We start from the raw sequence: 21,522 nt of genomic DNA on the forward strand, positions 1-21,522 counted from the left end.
AGGCAAGGTGGCAATTGTTGGTCCACATGTATGTTTGATTTTCAGTATTGTCTTTGAGTTTTTGAGTTTTCTAGGTTTCATAAAGGCTCTTTCCAATGTGATGACAAATTGGGGTTTCCTGCAAACTTTTTTTAATTTCCTCATGTAGTTTTCAAATGGAAAGGCTGATACTCCATCCAATGCTCCATATCTCCTCACATCATCAGCTAGATGGCATAAATTATGCACATTGTACACCAATTCATTTGCTCCGTATAATTGTTCAAATTCATTCAAAAAATGAGACATTAGAGCGTCAGCAAAGTCACAATAGTATTTGCAGAGAGCAGGGGAGAGCATGAGGTACATGGCAATGGAGAGATTTAGGAAATTGGTGTATTGGGAAGATGGAAGGATGCCTTGCAAAACAATTGGGCCTGTATAAAGAAGGAACTGGCGGTATTCAGTTGCTTTCCATCTGTCAATTTCTGACAAACTTCTTGGCTTTCTTTGAAATTCAATTGGGATGTGTTGTCTTAGCTGTACCAGTCTTGCAGAGATCGCCATCACTGCCTGAGAACCCAGCCTACACGACAAATCTCCTTTCATCCAAAAACGCATCAGTTTTCGAGTGACGCCTAGACAAACAAGATGCATGTAATCCAGGATGAACATTGTTATCATGCCTAGATTAATTCGAGTAAGGGGGGAGTCGCCCTTGTGGTGGTCCTCATCCACTTTTCTCAAAAACTGGTCATCTGTGCGAGGCACAGCTGTCTTCTCAGGGAAAGTCATATGGTTGTGGACATAGACTCCCTCTTGAGTGCAACGCTCACATCCAAAATACCCATTGTGCCCTTTGATGTTTTTTAGAAATGACCTCGCGGGAGCGTCACAGACGAAACAGTCAATTCTTAAAAAGAAGGTCTTTCCAGCCATGTGAAACCCCTTCTCAAGCTGTGCTACCTCCTCCACAAAATCATGCAAATATTCCTCTAAATCTAGAGGCTTTGTCTTGCCACAAAACATTCCAATGACAAAGGGATCCTTATCAAATGGCACTTTGCCCAAGATTGGCCACAACTGCAAAGCTGAGCTCTTATATAATGGCAAACCATCCACATTAACTTGTAAATTAATCATCTCACTAACATTGTGGAGAGCATCTGTTGCGATTGTCTGGAGGTATTTGAGAATGCCAATGTGTAAATACTCCCCTCCTTTTATGTTCTTTACATTGGCTGCTATTTTAGCTGTTTTTAGCAGGGTTCGAGCTTGCTTTGGCAGGCTTGGATGGAACTCCTGTAGCACACTAAGAAGATCAGAAAAGGTGTTCTGTGGCACATTGTTCCTCAGAGCCCAGTCACAAAGAACATTTGTCAATTTTGAACATTCATCTTCACTATCTTCATCAGTTTCACAAACATCCTCTGAGTCACTGTCTTCATAGTCACCATCTGAGGTCATGCCATCAACTCTCTTATCGTTACAGTCATCAAATGAACTTGTGCAGTCCATGAAAACATCGTCTTCCTCCTCAGCACTGTCATTCGGGGCCTGACTGATGTCACGGTCAACAGCATCCAAAATATCTCCTCCATTGTCAGAATGTGACTCAAAAGACTGAAGGATTCTTAATGTGCGTCTGCGTTTAGTCCAATAACTCCTGGATGCCATGTTCCTGTAAGCAGATCAAATTTGGGCTATAGGACTATCATCATAGGCAGCACCATTCCAATCCCATTCCTTCAGACATACACTGTAATATGACAACATTTATGTTTAATGCACTTTTCATAATTTCAATTGAGATTCACATCGTGTTTAAAACAGCCTATTTCTGTCTGTGTGCTAGCTTGGCCTACTAGTATACAATATACTTATATATAGGTTATACACTGGGGTGAACATTGGTAAAGTGGGACCACTGGTAAAGTGGGACAGCTGAGGTTTTTTCATGAATATCTCCTTTGTGGTTCGGCCTTAGCAATTTAAAACCATTGTTGAATAATCCCTGGAATGTAAGGGGTTAAATATTCGGTCAACATGCATATCTGTTTTGTATGGAGAATGCTGGTGACCGAAAATGTTTTTTCACTGTTGGTGGCACTTTTTGCACTGCTTGCTTGAGTGCGCAAGTTCCACTTCTTGCTACTGGGGATCAGGGAAATGTGCGATTGGTTAGATCAGGTATGACGCATCATCATCTGGTGCGAGGTTGAAGTGTACAGTCAGTGCTTAGTGCGTCGTGCATCTCATTCTTGGGCAGGATTATGTTGGCGACAGTCAGACACGAGCCTATGCTCAGGCAGCGCACAAAGCAGCTTCTGAACCATTGAAACGGTAAGTTCTGTTGATTATCCTTCAATTAGCCTACATGTAACCTCAGCACTGTTAATATATTACTGTGGTAAATTTTAATTGGGGATTTTTCGTCAAAATTCAGGCGGCCCATCAACCAGAGGCGAACTAAGCATAACGGCATCCTATTCAGCCAAACGGTAAAGTATGCTTATTATTTAGTTGTGTAAGCAATAACACGTAGACGGAATTTGGAAACAATCCACTAATGTAATATTGTTGTATTGTGTAATTTCTACGATGGTCGGTGGTTTAATGTCGAATCAACACCACGTGGCTGAGTAACTAGCCAGCAGAGTTATCACATGGCAACAAACCAGTAGCCAGCTACAGGCCTAGCCTCGGGCTGTCGCTAATGCCTTATCAATTGTAATGTGTTATACAGGTTGATGGATGATGGACAATGACAGGTTTCAGATCGGTAAGTTCATTTTCTTAAGCTTAAGTAGAATATTTAAGACGTCGATAACAACGTAGCATGGACCGACATGTCCCCGGGGTGGCTCCGATAGCCATTTACCCCTTTGATAACCGTTGGCTTCATCTGTGTTCTGTTGTGTAGGGCTACCACTTATTTAGGGTTTTAAATTCAAATGGTTTTTCATTTTAAGGGAGCCAGGCAGGGTGACTAACAAGCAGATTTGTTGAACTCACAACCGTCAATATTCTCAGTAGGTTACTACGGCTTGGATCGAATGTAACTACGGGTGAAAGGTGGGGTGCGCGCGTGCCCTCTTTGCTGGACATTAGCTAGTCAGGCTAGCATACAGTAACAGAGTTGGCTAACCGCCAACGAATGCGTTGATACAATGGTGGCTATCGCTGTGGACATCTTAAATGTTTATAGAGACAATATCGGATCGCTGTGAATAAATATAGTTGGCAATTATTGAAATCCAAGCTGAACACAATAGTTTTATCCTCCGTCTAAACGTAGGTTTTCAAAACCTTCACTTTGACAACAACGTCAACTCATTCTTTATAATGAGATAAAAAAATAGTTTAATTTTTTACTCACCTCAGAGACGAATCGATGGAAAGCTACACCTAACTATTCGCCTTATATTACACTAAAACTACGATTACTACTATTATTACAACAACTGAATCACTAGAACTACTATTATTTACAACTGTACAACTATCTAAAACTAAACACTGTGACAAAACTACACTATGAAATACAAAAAAACTAACCTATTTACTAAATCTAAGAACTAAATGATTACTAGTGATTAAAACTAATTCTAAATATATACAGTGAAATTATGAAATGTATCAAAACCGCTAACTAACGCACTAACAAATCGACCGTCTCCGTCTCGACTCTGGATACCCAACAGTTAAACTATCACCTGGTTACGAGTCTTAAACTGTACAGGTGAGCACGAGCCCTTTTTCTGTTATTTTACGTCATGACGGGGCAGTGAAAGTGCTTTCAGACGTCCTTTACCGTGTTAAAATGTCTGGTGGACAGAGCATGTACAACGTACGTTTGGTACCATTGTAGAGCTTACATAGGGCATTCAATGGTATATTAAATTATGTGAAAATAGTTGATCTACAAGTGCATTTAAACGCACCACGGAAAGAGAGGGGAGAGATGGGAGGCACAGGGGCAGGAAGGAGGAGCAAACAAGGGGGAGAGAGAGACACATGTGGTGTGCTGTGTAATGGCCCTTTTCCACTACCCTTTTTCAGCTCACTTCAGCTCACTTCAGCCCGACACGGCTCGCGTTTCGACTACCAAAAACCAGCACGACTCAGCTCGTTTCAGCCCTGCTTAGCCCCTAAAACTCGCACCGTTTTGGAGTGGGGCTGAAGCGAGCCAAACCGTGCTGACTGAGGTTGGGGGCGTGAGCAGACACTCCCCTGTGCACTGATTGGTGAGGAGGAGTGTCCTCACATGCCCACACACGCCCCGCGAGCGCGCTGGGATCTGTAAACACCGCAAACCCGGAAGAAGAATAATTACGAATTACGAGAATTTCTGAAGCCTTATGCGCCTCGCCTCATCTATACGCTCTTGCCAGTATCTGTCCGCGTTGTCAAGCCACAGCACCAAGACCAGCAACACTAACGACTCCATGTCCTCCATGTTTATTGTTTACTATTCGGGTCGTGAGACTACCGCTTAAAAGATCACTGAATCAGTGACATACAGAGCATCGTGGACGAGTTCGCGGAGCGCAAGGCTCATCGTATGCCCTTCAAATAATGCGCGCAGTAGGCTATTGATGTTTTATTATGAGCCATGTACAGTATGTCGCCGAATGTTTTTTTGTTTCTGAGTTACATGTTCGTTTGAAGGACTTAATGTACAAAATAACAGTTGCACCCCATAGTGTTGAAATTGGTAAACACAGTGCATTCAGTGAGGTTTGCACCGCCCTCCTTTTATTTCTGACTCTTCCTGTCACTGCTGCAACCTCTGAGCGCTCATTCGTATGCCCTTCAAATAATGTGCGCAGTATAGGCTATTGATGTTTTATTATGAGCCATGTACAGTATCCTAATGTTTTTTGTTTCTGAGTTACATGTTCGTTTGAAGGACTTGATGTACTAAATAACATAGTTGCACCCGGTAGTGTTGAAATTGGTAAACACCGCAGTTGCGGACATTTTGTAGCCTAAAATGATGTTATGATAAGCTTTAATAAAGGGTCCGGTCATTTGCCCCGCCCCCGGCCCGGCTCTGACTTGTTCCGCCACTGTCACTGATGTCACTGTTTGCGCTGCTTAACGACATCACATGACGTCCACCCACTTTCGCTAACTCCACCCAATGTGTCCACCCACTTCCAGCCAGCACGGTTCAGCGCGGTTGTAGTCGAAATGCAACTTCAATAGCCCCGCTCAGCCCGACTCAGCTCGACTCGGCACGGCACGGCTCAGCCGCGTTTGTAGTGGAAAAGCGGCATATGTGGCCTTATGTTACTTACCTGACAGAGCTATTCATATGATCTAGGTTTGTAGCGAGAATCGCGTGTGGGTGGAGCACAGAGGACGGCAGGACAGAGATCAGGTTTGTCTAACGGCTTTATTGCCACACTTTTCAGGGTTACAATACTGTTTCAAAGTAGCGCGAGAGACACACACACACAGCGTCTCGCTCTCCCTCCTTAAATAGGGCGGTTTACTGGGGAGAACACACAAAACACAGGTTAATGACACTCAGGTGAAGCGATTCTGCCACTTACCTTCCCCAACTCCGCCCTCCTGTCACAGACCGGTGCTTGACCACGCCCCCGCTGCCACAAGGTTATATTCATGTTGTCCATTCTATATGTTAATGTTGGCGTTTAAGATCAAAGTCAGAGATGCAAAATATGTGTACATAGCATTACATTAACATTACATTACATGGCATTTGGCAGATGCTTTTTAAACCCAAAGCGACTTACAATCAAGGACATAAGCAATGGCATACAATGCAGTAAGGATACAGAGCTCATCTACAAGTGCATTTTAACGAACCACGGGAAGGGAGGGAGAGAAAGAGAGGGGGGGGATGAGGGAGTGAGGGAGAGAGAAATTTACAATTCAGTGAATTTATATCACTTATAATTAGTTGTCTGTTTTCTATCATGAACATGTTCCATCGGTTGCTCCAGTTATGTATGGGAAAGATCTATAAGGCACCCAAAGCAGAATTATTGCTAAATTTTGATGTGAAAATCACAGTTAATGTAAACAGTCATTACCCATAAATAGGTTATCAATTTATGGAATGGAATGGTTACATTATGTGGAAGCATTCAACGTTCATAAGGTCTCTTCTCCTCTCAACCCCTGGGGGTCCTGGGTGTGTTAGGCTGCATAGATGTATTTAAATAATTAAATAATTGTCTTGAGTTTTAAAGTTCATGGAGTACAAAATTAATTTTATATAATATGTATTTTATCCTTCTGCATTTAGAATGTTGCCTGGACTACTGATGACCATTCCATGGCCTTCTGGCCATCTTATGCAGATCCCAATCAAAATGGCATTACTGATGCATGAAGTCCTTGGACCATCGTGGACCACCCACACCATTGTAATTTTGGGCACTGCAGGTAGGACTTTACTTCTTTTTTTCAAGAATTGAAAATAATGCTGAATGCAAACATTAATCCGAACAGTTTGTAATTTCTTTTTCCCCTTAACTCATTCAGTGCCAGCCATTTTCAAATTTGGTCACGTCCCAATGCCAGGGTTTTTTGAGCATTTCAGTGTTTTTCCAAGACCCACAGAAAATTCAGTTCTATGTTCATGTCAACAACAAACATACCAAACTAAACTTCAGACTTTCCTTATCACCAGAAAAAAAAAAATGTTTGTTTGTACCTCTTTCCATTCTTTAGTAATTGCCTGGAGAACATGGGTGGGTTTAACTAAACGCTGATTTCTGACCAAAATGCTGAGAAAATCGGCCTTTTGTAACAAGCAACATTTCAAGCAGAAACTGTCTTTGATTATAGGCCTAATTGTTTTAGGTAGCTCGATGGCTCACCCTTATTAGCGCGTTATCTTGTCATGCTGTCTGACACATATGCTGTTTGTGTTTTCCTTATATAGACAGTGCGTCTTCTTCGCCTTTTCTCTGATCACATGCCACTCACACTAAAACAAATGCCGCCTTGATTGTTGCTGCGTAATATAAACTTTCTGATCAAGTGGCGGAGGGAGAAGCTATGTATTCCATGGGGGGCAGGAGGGATAGTAAAAAAAACTAACGTCGCGGAACGAAATTTACACTATGTTCTGCTGATCCAGTGTGAGCTGATTGTCAACATACACGCTGACTTGTTTTTTGTATCGGGCTAGCAGTGTGTTAACTATCTGTGAGCAACCCAGCAGCAAGCCAGGTCCAGTCTCTAGGCTGTTTACGTCAATCAGACATCTTTCAGACAAGGTTAGATGATCACATATTCACACTCATACTGCTACTGCAGCCCACAGAATGGGTTCCCTTGTGATTACAACTTGGATTTTTTTGACACAAGCTAGATCAGATGATTACCCCACCTCCCCTATAAAAAAACGCAATTGACTCGATAACGCGTCATTGGCACGGGGCGTTACCATTCGTAATGACGCATTTTTGAGTCATTGGCATCAAAGGAGTTAATGGCTGGTGAAAAGTTAATTCTCACTTTAAAAACAGGTTCGTGTCCGACTGTCGCCAACGTAATCCTCTTAAGAGAAATTCAGTGAATCGCCCATCACCACCTGGCTTGCTCTACCTTTCTGGTTTATGTAGTTATAATGACTCTTACTTCATATCTGATTTCACGTGTGTTCATTCAATTTGCACTCTCCTCCTCTCTCTCTCAGGACGTACCTAAGGCGTGGGACTAGTAGAACATAAACGGCACCAACTACGTCAGCACATCCCCCAGTATTGTGGCTCCTGCTGGGCAAACGGCAGCAGCAGTGCCATGGTAGGTAACACGCACAGCCATGTGATTTAACCTGGAGGCTGACTAATCTACTTCCTGTTTCAAGGCCACACTTGTGCAGTCTTTGTTCACTTGCTTGTTTCTGTAGGAGGCTGAATCAGCTCTTCTGTAAATCCTGTTACCTGCAGGAAGAGCTCTTATTGTGTGTGTGTGGTGTGAGGAGCATGTGTGTTTAATCAAAGTACACAGGCTTAAAACTGCATTGTTTCCTCTTAAAATAGGATTCAGAAAGTTAGAAATGATTATCTTTAATGATGTAATGACAACAAAAAAGAATGGTTGAAACTTACACTTACCCTCCCTTGTGTGCCTTTTTATCCAACGTTGTCCAAGAAAGGAAATGATGGAAAAGCAATCCCCTCTTTGTGCTTCGTTTCACAGGTGCTGGTCTTCGCTGGATTTGCCACGCTTTGTTTTTTACTCACCTAAGACAGTAATTGCTCCATATCTGATGTCATTGGTATCAAAACATATTTTTGGCGACATCTGACAAGTGATACATTTGATCTGTATTTTCTAGATGACTGGCTTTATAAAATCCAATGTCCTTTGAGTCCATGGGGCTGAAGAACAGTGACTAGTTTCAAAAACCTCCTAAAAAGTTATGTACGTTTTTTTTGTGTTCCCTCATCGCGAGTGAGGCAAGGTGGCAATTGTTGGTCCACATGTATGTTTGATTTTCAATATTGTCTTTGAGTTTTCTGGGTTTCATGAAGGCTCTTTCCAATGTGATGTGCCGGTTGCTGTAAAACCAATTGGGGTTTCCTGCAAACTTTTTTAATTTCGTGTAGTTTTCAAATGGAAAGGCTGATACTCCATTCAATGTTCCATATCTCCTGACATCATAAGCTAGATGGCATAAATTATGCACATTATACACCAATTCATTTGCTCCATATAATTGTTCAAATTCATTCAAAAAATGGGACTGAGATTGATAATAAAGAGATTGAGGAAATTGGTGCATTGGGAAGATGGAACGATGCCTTACAAAACAATTGGGCACAGAAGGAATTCAATTTCTGACAAACGTCTTGGCTTTGAAATTCAATTAGGATGTGTTATCTTAGCTGCACCAGTCTTGCAGACATAGCCATCACTGCCTGAGAAACCAGCTTACAAAACAGATCTCCTTTCATCCAAAAACGCATCAGTTTTCGAGTGACGCCTAGACAAACGAGATGCATGCAATCCAGGATGAACATTGTTATCATGCCTAGATTAATTCGAGTAAGGGGGGAGTCGCCCTTGTGGTGGTCCTCATCCACTTTTCTCAAAAACTGGTCATCTGTGCGGGGCACAGCTGTCTTAGGGAAAGTCATATGGTTGTGTATCAAATGGCACTTTGCCGAAGATTGGCTACAACTGCAAAGCTGAGCTCTTATACAAGGGCAAAGCATCCACATTAACTTGTAAACCAATCAACTCGCTAACATTGTGGAGGGCATCTGTTGGTATTGTCTGGAGGTGTTTAGGAATGCAAATGTGTAAATATTCCACTCCATAGGCTGCTATTTTAGCTGTTTTTAGCAGGGTTCAAGCTTGCTTTGGCAGGCTTGGATGGAACTCCTGTAGCACACTAAGAAGATCAGAGGTGTTCTGTGGCGCATCGTTCCTCAGATCCCAGTCACAAAGAACATTTGTCAATTTTGAATATTCATCTTCACTATCATCAGTTTCACAAACATCCTCTGAGTCACTGTTTTCATAGTCACCATCTGAGGTCATACCATCAACCCTCTTATTGTTAGTAATCAAATGTTTTCTCAAAAGTCAGTTTTTTTTTTTTTTAAGGATCCCTCAGGCCAGCAGAAAGACATACTCATCTTCCCCTTCAACACACAATTTCACATTTAATAATAAAAACCCATGCACAACTATTTTTGTATTGTGTTGTACCTTCAAGAGGTTATTTGAAATTATTTTAAGTAGAAAAACTGAAATAGTGGGTAGCATCAAAGCAAGGTTTACAGGTATGGAAATTTCAGACACTTTAAGGCAGTCTGAAAAGGCTTATTCACTCACCTGAAAATGTAAGTTTAATGACAATGCTTTTTATATTCTGGAAGATGACCATTAGTGTGGTGAAGTCATGTGATTTAATTTCACTCCATTCAAATCTTCATCTAAAATGGATTTTATTGGTACTGTCTAAACACATGTCATTTTGGTTCATTATTATGAGTTTGAAAATGTTTGAACCATTTGATGACGTAGCTCAGAGATAAAAGCCTACTTGCACACTACTAAACACGGCAATAATTTACCAAGGTGATATATTGATAGCCACCAAACCACACAGCAACAGTATACCAAACCACACAGCAACAGTGAACAGTCGACATAGTTAAACTTGCAAAACAATCGATGTAGCTGCTATGCTATGTAAAATCATAAGTCAGTCTGTATTCTGCTTCTTGTCTGTGATGGAATGTGTCAAAATGTAAACAATGGCTTTACAAACGATTCGCCTGTGGGCTGCCCACAGAAAGCCCGCATCGGCCCAATTAAGAAACGACATATGGGCCCAAATGGGCTAGCCCGCATTGGGCCAGTAGTGGTATTCCTGGGGCAATCGGGTAATTGCGGGCAGCCCACAGCTAGCCCGTGGCTGGGGTTCTGACGTGGGCAAGCCCTCGCTGGCCCTGTGTGGGCTAGGTTAGGGCTGGCCCTAGCCCACACTGCCCGAGGAAAGCCCACACGGGCCCCGTACGGGCTTGTTTGCTGGGACTCCACCTAGGGCATCCAGACTTTCCCCTGCAGAAACTACAGTGTTCTCATTCACAATAACCTTCTATAAAGTCTGGATATGCACTTCTAAAACTGCAATCTTCTCCATCAGAGAGCTAACTAATCTGCACTTGTTACAAATAAAGCCATCACTAGCGACAGAGGAAGAATGACTAAATATCCTGCACTCAGCACACTGAACAAGCTGAAGGTGTGCCATGATGAAAGGATTCACATACCTTAATTGAAGATCTGTTGATATTAAAGCAGATTCAATGTGGATGGCCTCTACTTGCGGTCTTTAAGTGGGAGGAAAAACACACAGTCTCATTGTTTAAGTCTAGGTTGAAAACATTTGTTTAGCCAAGACTTTTAATATATTTCTTAAGAGAGCAGCAGATCTGGAGGGTCCTCAGACATAGAGTGTTTGGGTAAACTGGGATGTTTCGATGCTCTCTCGTGTGTTCACACAGATTTGTTGACAGTGGAGTGGTTGGCCACTTTATATTCCAGGGCTCCCTCATGTCTGTGCTACCTTCTGGCTCTCCCTTTTATTTGTGCTGTCATAGTTAGTCTTGCCAGAGTCCCTGTTTGCACTCAGCACACAGTATACATATTTGTAAACCATTACAGGGAAAGAGCATAATCTGTATTCCACCAACCCCCCCAATCAAGCTACACGTTACTCCTGCTGCCTGATGAGGTGCCAGTGATCCAGACTCTTTCTGCTCTCTGGACCTGTCTAATGCATCCTGATTCCCCACTTTTACTTGGAGCCTCCTTCACCTAAGAACCACTTGCTGATGCTGAGGATGGCCCCACATGGATGGGCTAAATTTTGCTGTTGATTGTACCACACAAAAATACCCTAAAGGTGGCTCTGGATGTTACTTTGATAGCGTTAATACTGCAATTTCTAAGAATGATTTATACTGAAGTCTCCATTATTTGAATAATGAATAACTGTACTTTGGTATAATAGATTTAAAGTTAATACTCAAATGATGCTTCTACTCACACTTATAGTCACACTATCAGTGTCCCCCAAATGAAGATTGGTTACCTTTTGAGTCTGGTTCCTCTCAAGGTTTCTTCCTAATGTCATCTCAGGGAAGTTTTCCTTGCCACAGTTGTGTCTGGCTTGTTCATTAAAGATACATTTAAATCTATATCTGCATTTCTGCAAAACTGATTTGTGACAATGCCAAAAGTGTTATCTATCCCCTTAAAAAAAGAAGTTTATTCAAGTGTGCTTCTACACTAAAAATAAGAGTATGCTTTCAGTTTACTTTTTATTTACTTAGAAATATACTTAATAAAGTTATACTGAAAAGTATATAGAAAAGTCTAAGTATATTTAAGCATATACTTAAACTTTTGATCAATATATACTTAAGTGTAATAAATGTTAGGGCTAGTGGAGGTATGGTGAAGTTAGGATCCAAAAGCAGAACACAGACAGTAATCCAATAAATAAGATGATTTAATACAGGGAAGAAAGGGTGTGGCAAAAGGTAAACAAACAGGACGAAAAACAAATAGCAAAAATAATCCTGGCAAAGTGAGAACAAACAACTTGACAAAAACATGACAGGCAAAGACAAAAACACTTGTAGCCTGGTGAGGGGTGGCCTCTGGTGGAGAAAGGTGGAATTTTACCTTCTTTATGTGCTGTACCTTTAAGAAATCAAAAACGCGAACGGACTACGGCAACCCCACTAGGCCATTGAAGGGAGGCGTGACTTCCTGATAGGAAGAACCGGGAAGATTCACAGGAAAAGCGAGGTTGGGGGGTTAATGGTTTAAAAACCCTGTTATAACACTCGAGTGAGCAATGTAAGTTCGTACATTTATACTTAAAATAGTTCAAATACAAATGAAGTGTCATTGAAAAAATTTGAGTTTGAATGTTCTGGTGCACGTAGCAGATGGAGTTTGATTGGTCTACCGTGTATTGGAGACTGGAGAAATGTGGGTGATAGTTGCTAGTAACGAAAGTGAGTATGATTTATAAGACTGTACCGCTTAATTTTTAATTACCAGTAACAATGATGTTATTTAGAGAATAATCAACTGTATGGTTGTTCCGTTCACAGCCTGTCCACTGCCGTATTTTTGGGGTTTATTGGTACTGTAACGTGTCGAATCCATTGTTTGCACTGTAACGTATGGGATGTGGTTTATTCCCCGCGCATTTTATGTGTACTACTTATACATTTCGTAAGCACTCGGTTAGGTTTTCTGGTGTTTTGTGTTTGGTAAGATTGTTTCAAGAATAAGATACCTGGTTCACAGAGGGGGACCAAATTGTTTTGATTATATAAACAAACTCTTATCCCGGGCTTCAACTAGCCTACTGGGAACTTTGGTTTTCAATAAATCCATTTTATATTCAATTGCATTTGTGCGCTGTGTGTATTTCTCCCAGCTACAAATCTTGGTACCAGGAGTGGGGTTACTTGTACATATAGGCGCCCAGGGGTGGTGAGTTATAGTGCAAACAATCCAAAATACGGCAGTGGTGAAGAACGGCTCGGGTCCAGTGAGGAGGAGCCAACCTGGTGTGGTCAGATCACTGTGCAAGGGAGCGTGCGGATTGCAGACAAGGCCAGGTGTGCGTCGTTGGAGGGGACGGCATCCATCCACTCCCAGGGGACACCGTTGCAGAGACGTTATCCTTTGATTAGCGTGCTTTAAGGACTGAATCTCTCAGGATGGACGTATCGATTAATCTTGAAAGTGAGGACCCTATACAGGTGGACATTCAAGCACAGTTGACTAAACTTAGAGAGGAGCATGAAAGAGCTATGGCTACCATTGCAGGTTTGCGAGGTGAAGACAATAGATCTTATGTCTATATTTCCAGGGAGCGTCACATTGCTCCCTTTAGCGGGGATCTTGAGAAAGATGGGAGGTCAGTGGATAACTTCATTGAAGAGATTGAGAGGGTTCTCCGTACAATGGCAAATCGGTCAGCTCATGATAAGTATGATTTTGTCATGTCATTACTGAAAGGGTCTGCTTTAGAAGAAGTACGACTTTGCACAGATGACAAACCCATTCTGGTGGAAGACTTGTATAAGCACTTGAGGGAAGCGTTCACTGATAAACGTAGTGTGCCCCAGCTCCTGCATGATTTCTATAGCTGCAAACAGAGAGAGGGTGAGGACATACTTGACTATTCCCATGCCGTGCGGAAGGCCTTGCAACAGGTTGTCAAACGCTCACCTACTTCAATTTCCAATGTGCAAGTGGCCTTGCGGGACCAGTTTGTGGAGGGGATTCGTGAGCCTACTCTGAGACGGGAACTTAGAAGATACGTGAGAGGTAAACCCGCTAGCACAATGGTAGAAGTGCGTGAGGAAGCTAGTCTCTGGACAATGGAGGAGCCCTCTGCACATGCCAAATCCACCAAGAGTAAGAGTAGAGTATCTGATCAGGGAGATGAGGCCTACTGTGCAGCAGTTGGCGCCTCGGGACAAAATCCCATGAGCTTGAATGACGTTTTGAAGGTGGTGTCAGAGCAAGGGAAGCAAATTAATGAGCTAACACAAGCAATAAAAGACCTAACAACTCAGACAGCAACCACCTCCAGGGTACAGCCCCGGGCTCCTTTAAGATTTACACAAGATGGTAAGCCAATCTGTCTGAAGTGTCAGAAAGAAGGCCATATCGCCAAAGAATGTCCACAGAAATACAAGGTGAGGGGGGTGGTTAACTCTGGGGCTCAGGGAAACGACCCACCCCAATTGCTGTGAGCCAGGCAATTCGGGGAGAAAATACAGGCTCAAAGATGTTACCCTCTCATGACGTCTTATTGCAACGAGCAGTAGGCACTTGTCCAGTGGTAGAAATTAAGGTGAGGGGTGTACCCATTTCTTGTTTGCTGGATACAGGGAGTCAAGTGAGCACCATTACTGAAAAATTCTTCTATGAGCATTTGGGTGGGCAGGACAAAGTTGTCCTGTCTACCACTGGGTGGCTCAAGTTGACAGCAGCTAACGGATTAGACATTCCGTATAAGGGGTATCTCGAGTTGGAAGTGGAGGCTATGGGGATGAATATCCCTCACTGCGGGTTCTTGGTTGTGAAAGACCTACACGATTCGCGGGGCTCAGCTCCAGGCATAATTGGCATGAATGTCATCAGCCGATGTCGTCAGTTGGCCCAAGCTGAATTTGATACCACATTGGGAGGGAAACTACTTTCTGAATGGAGGACTGCATTCCAGAATGTACAGGAATGTAGACCTGACAAAACTGTGATGGTGAGGACAGCGAGTAAAGGGTCATTGTATGTACCGGCAGGGGCAGTCACCGTCGTCCAGACTCGAGTACAGGCTGCAATGTTGAAACGGGAAGGGCCATGGTTGCTAGAGCCTAGTAGAATTTCGCTACCTGGAGGGGTAGTGGTCATGCCTACTTTGGTCAATGTGCATGGTAATTGGGTTCCTGTTCAAATTTGTAATTTGTCAGAGGAGGATGTATGGCTCCATCCAAGAACCCGGCTAGGTGTTCTGATGCCAGTACAGTGCATGGATAATGAACAACAATGCGAAGTCAGGTTTCAATGCATAGCAGCAGACACTGAGCAGATATCTTTGGACATGGGTGAGAAGGACACAGACACTAACATAACAAACCTCTTGGATAATCTGGATGTGGGTGGCACAACAGAACAGCAGGCACAGTTGCGATCGGTATTGTCCAAATATGCGCAGGTGTTTGCTGTGGGGGAGGAGGATCTGGGATACACAGATAGAGTAGTTCATGAAATTAAACTGGTCGATGATGTCCCAGTTAACCTACCTTACCGCAGAATCCCGCCCACTCAGTATAAGGAGGTAAAAGAGCATATCTCCCAGTTATTGAGAAAGGGAGTCATACAGGAGAGCTCAAGCGCTTATGCCTCACCGGTAGTGGTGGTTAGGAAATCAGATGGCACCATACGTCTTTGTGTTGATTATAGGAAATTAAACCAGAAAACCATGCGTGATGCATTCCCCTTACCCCGCATCGATGAGAGTTTCGACGCTTTGCGAGGTGCAAAATTCTTCTCCAGTATTGACTTAGCCAGCGGCTATCATCAAGTAGCAGTCGCGGAACATGACCGCCATAAGACGGCCTTTACAACTCCGTTTGGCCTTTATGAACACCTAAGGATGCCGTTTGGAGTCTGTAATGGGCCCGCGACTTTCCAAAGATTAATGCAGGCAACCATGAACGACTTGGTTTTTCAGATTCTGTTAGTATACTTAGATGACATTTGTTTGTTCTCTAACACTTTCAGTGAACACTTGGAGAGATTGGCTCTTGTACTAAGGCGATTGCAAGAGACCGGTCTAAAGGTAAAGATTGAGAAGTGTCATTTCTTACAAGAAAGAGTGACATTCTTAGGGCACCAAATCTCTGCTGAAGGAATAGGAACAGATCCTCACAAAATAGCTGCGGTAAGGGAGTGGCCAGTACCCACCACGTTAAAAGGATTGCGTTCGTTCCTGGGGTTCTGTAGCTACTATAGGAGGTTTGTTCAGGGATTTTCAAAGATAGCAGGTCCTCTGCATGATTTAGTGAATGTGTGCCTTGATGTGGGGCCCCCTGCCAAGGTCAATCAGATGCTAAACACCCTATGGAATGCTGAATGCCAGAAGGCCTTCGATGAGTTAAAGGAGAAGTTTACAAGCGCACCTGTGCTGGGTTTTGCAGATTTTACTGCTCCGTTTATTGTTGAAACCGATGCGAGTGGACTTGGGTTAGGAGCTGTACTGTCACAGCGGCAGGATGGCGTTATGAGAGTGATTTCTTATGCAAGTCGGAGATTGCGAAATGCTGAGAAAAATGACAAAAACTACAGTAGCATGAAGCTAGAGCTCTTAGCCCTAAAGTGGGCGATAGTGGAAAAATTTCGTGGTTATTTACTGGGAGCTAAATTTACTGTCATTACAGATAATAATCCACTGTGTCACCTCAACACAGCAAGGCTAGGAGCCATCGAACAAAGATGGGTGGCACAGCTGGCGACATTTGATTTTGACGTACAGTATCGCCCAGGGCGTTGTAATGCAGCTGCAGATGCCCTCTCTAGGCAGCCCTTAGCAGGGGAGCCTCAGGGTGCCCCAGAAGACATTGAGTATGACAATTGTACTGTGATTTGCAACGTGATGAGGAAGGGTACAGCTCTGCATTCTGAATTGGCTGAAATGGGCATGGCAAGATGTGAGGCAAGAAAGATACGAGCCTCTAGTGCAGTCACTCCCCCTATAAACCCGGCTCAGGGATCGACACTTAGCCTCCCGGGATATTCGAGAGATGAATTGTGTATGTTTCAACGTCAGGATCCAGTTCTTAGTGAATTTAAAACACTTTGGGATCAGAAACATAGACCAAGTGGGGGGGACAGAGCAGTTTTGTCGAAGCCTTTAAAATCTTTGCTCAAGCAATGGGTCCACATCAGGGAGTGTGATGGGCTACTGTATCGGGTGGTGCATGATGTAAGATACGGTGAGTGCTTCCAGCTCTTGATCCCTGAGGTTCTGAAAAGACAGGTCCTTGAGAATGTGCATGATGCCATGGGCCACCAAGGCATCGAGAGAACCTTACACCTCTTGCGGCAACGATGTTTCTGGGTTGGGATGTGGGAGGATGTGGACCGATGGATAAAGAGGTGTCAACGTTGCATCTTAACTAAAATGCCACAGCCAAAGATTCACCCACAAATGAAGTCTTTCATAGCCAGTAGGCCACTGGAAGTAGTGGCTGTAGATTTTACAGTGCTGGAGCCTGCAACAGATGGTAGGGAAAATGTGCTAGTGGTAACAGACGTTTTTACCAAATTCACACAAGCTTACCCTACACGAGACCAGAAGGCAAACACCACAGCCAGGATTCTTCTCAGAGAGTGGTTCATGAAATATGGCGTACCGGAAAGGTTGCATTCAGATCAGGGCCACAATTTTGAAAGTGAGGTAATTGCGGAGCTGTGCAAGTTGTATGGCGTCAGGAAGAGTCGCACCACACCTCACCATCCCACAGGAAATGCTCAATGTGAGAGGTTCAATCGGACCCTCCATGAGTTGTTGCGCACTCTGCCCCCTGAAAAAAAACGTCGTTGGCCTGAACACTTACCCGAGTTAGTGTATGCCTACAATGTGACTCCTCACTCAACCACTGGGTACTCTCCCCATTACCTACTCTTTGGAGTGGAACCCCGATTACCAGTAGATGCATTGTTGGGACGGGAGGGCCCTGGGGTTACCAATCAAGACTGGTTAGCTGTGCATCAAAAGAGGTTGAAGGAGGCCCACGCCCGAGCCAAGGCGTTTACAGAACAAAAAGCAGCTGAGAGAATGGCCTTACAGAAAGGAAAGGTTTATTGTCCACCGATTGATATTGGGCAGGTTGTATACATCAGAAATCGACCTCAAGGACGTAACAAAATTCAGGACGCTTGGCAGTCTGCCTCATACCGGGTAGTTGGTATTAAGGGGACTACGTACACCCTAGAACCTATTGGGGGGGGGGGCGGCTAAGAGGGTGAATAGGGTGGACATCAGGCCATGTGCGGGTGGGGAGTTGGTTGACTCAGACCCTGAAAAGAGCAAGCGCAGACAGCCTCTAGAGTCAGTCAGAAGCGAGGACTCAGAGTCGGGCAGTGAATGCTCAGATGATGAAATGAGGGGAGAACTTGTTCCCATTGATGAAGTGACTGGTAATACAAGAGTGGAAAATGAAATTGGGGTCGGAATGTCCAATGAAGAATATCTAGGGGCTGAAGGGATAGCCCAGCCTCACCCTTATGAGGATGAGGGCACCGACCCTGAAGAAGATACCGGTTCAGAATCAGCCAGTATCCCTGTCTGCATCCCCCGTAGAAGCACAAGGCAGAATGCCGGACAACATTCAAACTTGTACCACCAACCTAGATCAGTGTTAGAGTCTGGTCCAGTTTGTCCCACTCAGGATTCAAATTGATATAGCAGTCCTGTGCAAAGAGGTTAAGGTGACACTGATAGTCATCGAGGACGTTGACTCCTTAGCAGGGGAGAATGTAGCCTGGTGAGGGGTGGCCTCTGGTGGAGAAAGGTGGAATTTTACCTTCTTTATGTGCTGTACCTTTAAGAAATCAAAAACGCGAACGGACTACGGCAACCCCACTAGGCCATTGAAGGGAGGCGTGACTTCCTGATAGGAAGAACCGGGAAGATTCACAGGAAAAGCGAGGTTGGGGGGTTAATGGTTTAAAAACCCTGTTATAACACTCGAGTGAGCAATGTAAGTTCGTACATTTATACTTAAAATAGTTCAAATACAAATGAAGTGTCATTGAAAAAATTTGAGTTTGAATGTTCTGGTGCACGTAGCAGATGGAGTTTGATTGGTCTACCGTGTATTGGAGACTGGAGAAACGTGGGTGATAGTTGCTAGTAACGAAAGTGAGTATGATTTATAAGACTGTACCGCTTAATTTTTAATTACCAGTAACAATGATGTTATTTAGAGAATAATCAACTGTATGGTTGTTCCGTTCACAGCCTGTCCACTGCCGTATTTTTGGGGTTTATTGGTACTGTAACGTGTCGAATCCATTGTTTGCACTGTAACGTATGGGATGTGGTTTATTCCCCGCGCATTTTATGTGTACTACTTATACATTTCGTAAGCACTCGGTTAGGTTTTCTGGTGTTTTGTGTTTGGTAAGATTGTTTCAAGAATAAGATACCTGGTTCACAGAGGGGGACCAAATTGTTTTGATTATATAAACAAACTCTTATCCCGGGCTTCAACTAGCCTACTGGGAACTTTGGTTTTCAATAAATCCATTTTATATTCAATTGCATTTGTGCGCTGTGTGTATTTCTCCCGGCTACACACTAGTGCAAAAAAACAAACAAGAAAAGACCCTTAGTGCAAAAAAACAAGAACCAGAAAAATGCTAGTGGAAAAACCATGGACAAGAGAAAATCACTAGAGAGGAAAAACCATGAGGAGCAAGAGCAGCACAGAAACAGCTAGAGAAGCAAACAAGACATTCTGGCAAAAACAGAGTCTGAGAACAGCCTTTAAATAAGCAGCAGTGAAACCCAGGACGTGAGTTCAGGGGAGAAGTAATTCCTGTCCCGGATCCGGATCGGCGCTGGCATGAGAGATCCGTAATCTCCGGAGTGGATGTCTGGGGCGGAGCATGACAATAAAGTATCAAAATATTTGTGTCTTCTTGACAGCATTGTTGACTCTTAGGTCTGTCTGTGGTTCCATACAAGTTTCTTTTTTTTTTTATTTCTCCTGAGTGGGATAATTAAATTATTTATTTATTTATTTCTTATTCTTTAGAGCTGGGATGTCAATTTCAGTTGCCATTGCCATTTTTATAATTTGGCATTTAATACAATGTTGCTTTAAATTTAAATTTTTAAAGAAAATTACTATGTTCTTACCCCTTCTAGAACTGCCACCTTATTGTGGTGGAGGGGTTTGTGTGCTTGAATGATCCTAGGAGCTATGTTGTCGGGGGCATTACGCCCCTGTTAGGGTCTCCCAAGGCAGACAGGTCCTAGGTGACAGGCCAGACCAAGAGCAGTTCACCAAAACCCTTACCCTTTGTCCATAACGAACACCATGTTCAAGCAGAGGGGTGTCCATAAGTGCACGTGGCACCAGGACACCTGAGGTCGGAGGTTGATGATCGACTTTGTTGTTGTTTCATTTGATCTACGGCCCTATGTCTTGGACACTCGGGTGAAGAGAGGGGCTGAGCTGTCAACTGATCACCACCTGGTGGTGAGTTGGATCCGCTGGTGGAAGAGGAAACCAGACAGACCTGCCAGGCCCAAACGTATGGTGAGGGTCTGCTGGGAATGTCTGGCTGAGCACTCTGTCAGGGGGGTCTTTAACTCCCACCTACAGGAGAGCTTCTCCCAGCTTCCAAGGGAGGCGGGGGACATTGAGTCTGAGTGGACCATGTTCTCTACTTCCATTGTAGACGCAGCTGTTCGGAGCTGTGGCGGCAAGGTCTCCGGTGCCTGTCGTGGTGGCAATCCCCGAACCCGGTGGTGGACACCGGAAGTAAGGGATGCCGTCAAGCTGAAGAAGGAGTCCATCGGGCCATGTTGACCTCTGGGACTCCTGAGGCAGCTGACGGGTATCGGCAGGCCAGGTGTGCCGCAGCTCGGGCAGTTGCAGAGGCAAAAACTCAGAACTGGGAGGAGTTCGGGGAACCCATGGAGAAGGACTATCGGTCGGCCTCGAAGAAATTCTGGCAAACCATCCGGTGCCTCAGGAGGGGGAAGCAGTACTTTGCCAACACTGTTTACAGTGTGGGTGGGGAGCTGTTGACCTTGACTGGGGACATTGTCAGGCGGTGGAAGGAATACTTTGAGGATCTCCTCAATCCCACCATCATGTCTTCCATTGAGGAGATGGAGGCTGATGACTCAGAGGTGGACATGTCCATTACCCAAGCTGAAGTCACTGAGGTGGTTTGCAAGCTCCTCAGTGGCAAGGCACCGGGGGTGGATGAGATCTGCCCTGAGTATCTCAAGTCTCTGGATGTTGTGGGGCTGTCTTGGCTGACAAGTCTCTGCAACATCACATGGCGGTCAGGGACAGTGCCTCTGGAGTGGCAGACTGGGGTGGTGGTCCCTCTTTTTAAGAAAGGGGACCAGAGAGTGTGCTCCAATTATAGGGGAATCACACTTCTCAGCCTCCCAGGGAAGGTTTACTCCAGGGTACTGGAGAGGAGAATTCGACCAATAGTCGAACCTCAGATCCAGGAGGAACAATGCGGTTTTCGTCCAGGTCGTGGAACACTGGACCAGCTGTATACCCTTCATAGGGTGCTCGAGGGTTCATGGGAGTTTGCCCAACTAGTCCACATGTGCTTTGTGGATCTGGAGAAGTCATTCGACCATGTCCCTTGTGGTATTCTGTGGGGGGTGCTTCGGGAATATCGGGTTCGGGGCTCTTTGCTAAGGGCTGTCCGGTCCCTGTACGAATGGAGCAGGAGTCTGGT

The 21,522-nt window shown here is 44.1% G+C and overlaps 2 protein-coding genes and 1 long non-coding RNA gene across 10 annotated transcripts in view; all 3 read left to right on the forward strand.

The window, feature by feature from the left end:
- The window catches only part of LOC132882239 (NACHT, LRR and PYD domains-containing protein 12-like), a 1,431,284-nt gene that overhangs the window by 1,191,365 nt on the left and 218,397 nt on the right, over window positions 1-21,522 (forward strand). The window lies entirely within an intron of this gene.
- LOC132875369 (uncharacterized) lies at window positions 2,431-8,522 on the forward strand. Its single transcript, XR_009651810.1, has 5 exons — window positions 2,431-2,480; window positions 2,726-2,761; window positions 6,260-6,399; window positions 7,661-7,767; window positions 8,167-8,522. It is a non-coding gene; the product is annotated as an uncharacterized LOC132875369 (long non-coding RNA).
- On the forward strand, window positions 12,136-14,460 carry LOC132875374 (uncharacterized). The gene is made up of 3 exons (XM_060912148.1): window positions 12,136-12,351; window positions 12,441-12,512; window positions 12,612-14,460. The coding sequence occupies exon 3, from the start codon at window positions 13,230-13,232 to the stop codon at window positions 14,271-14,273; it is 1,044 nt and encodes a 347-aa protein (XP_060768131.1). The 5' UTR covers window positions 12,136-12,351; window positions 12,441-12,512; window positions 12,612-13,229; the 3' UTR covers window positions 14,274-14,460.

Source organism: Neoarius graeffei, chromosome 2 (genome assembly GCF_027579695.1).
Source record: "Neoarius graeffei isolate fNeoGra1 chromosome 2, fNeoGra1.pri, whole genome shotgun sequence".
Lineage (NCBI taxonomy): Eukaryota > Metazoa > Chordata > Actinopteri > Siluriformes > Ariidae > Neoarius > Neoarius graeffei.

Excerpts from the sequence above, each read along its gene's own strand:
- LOC132875374 (XM_060912148.1), top strand. The coding sequence starts at position 13,230 with ATGGACGTATCGATTAATCTTGAAAGTGAGGACCCTATACAGGTGGAC.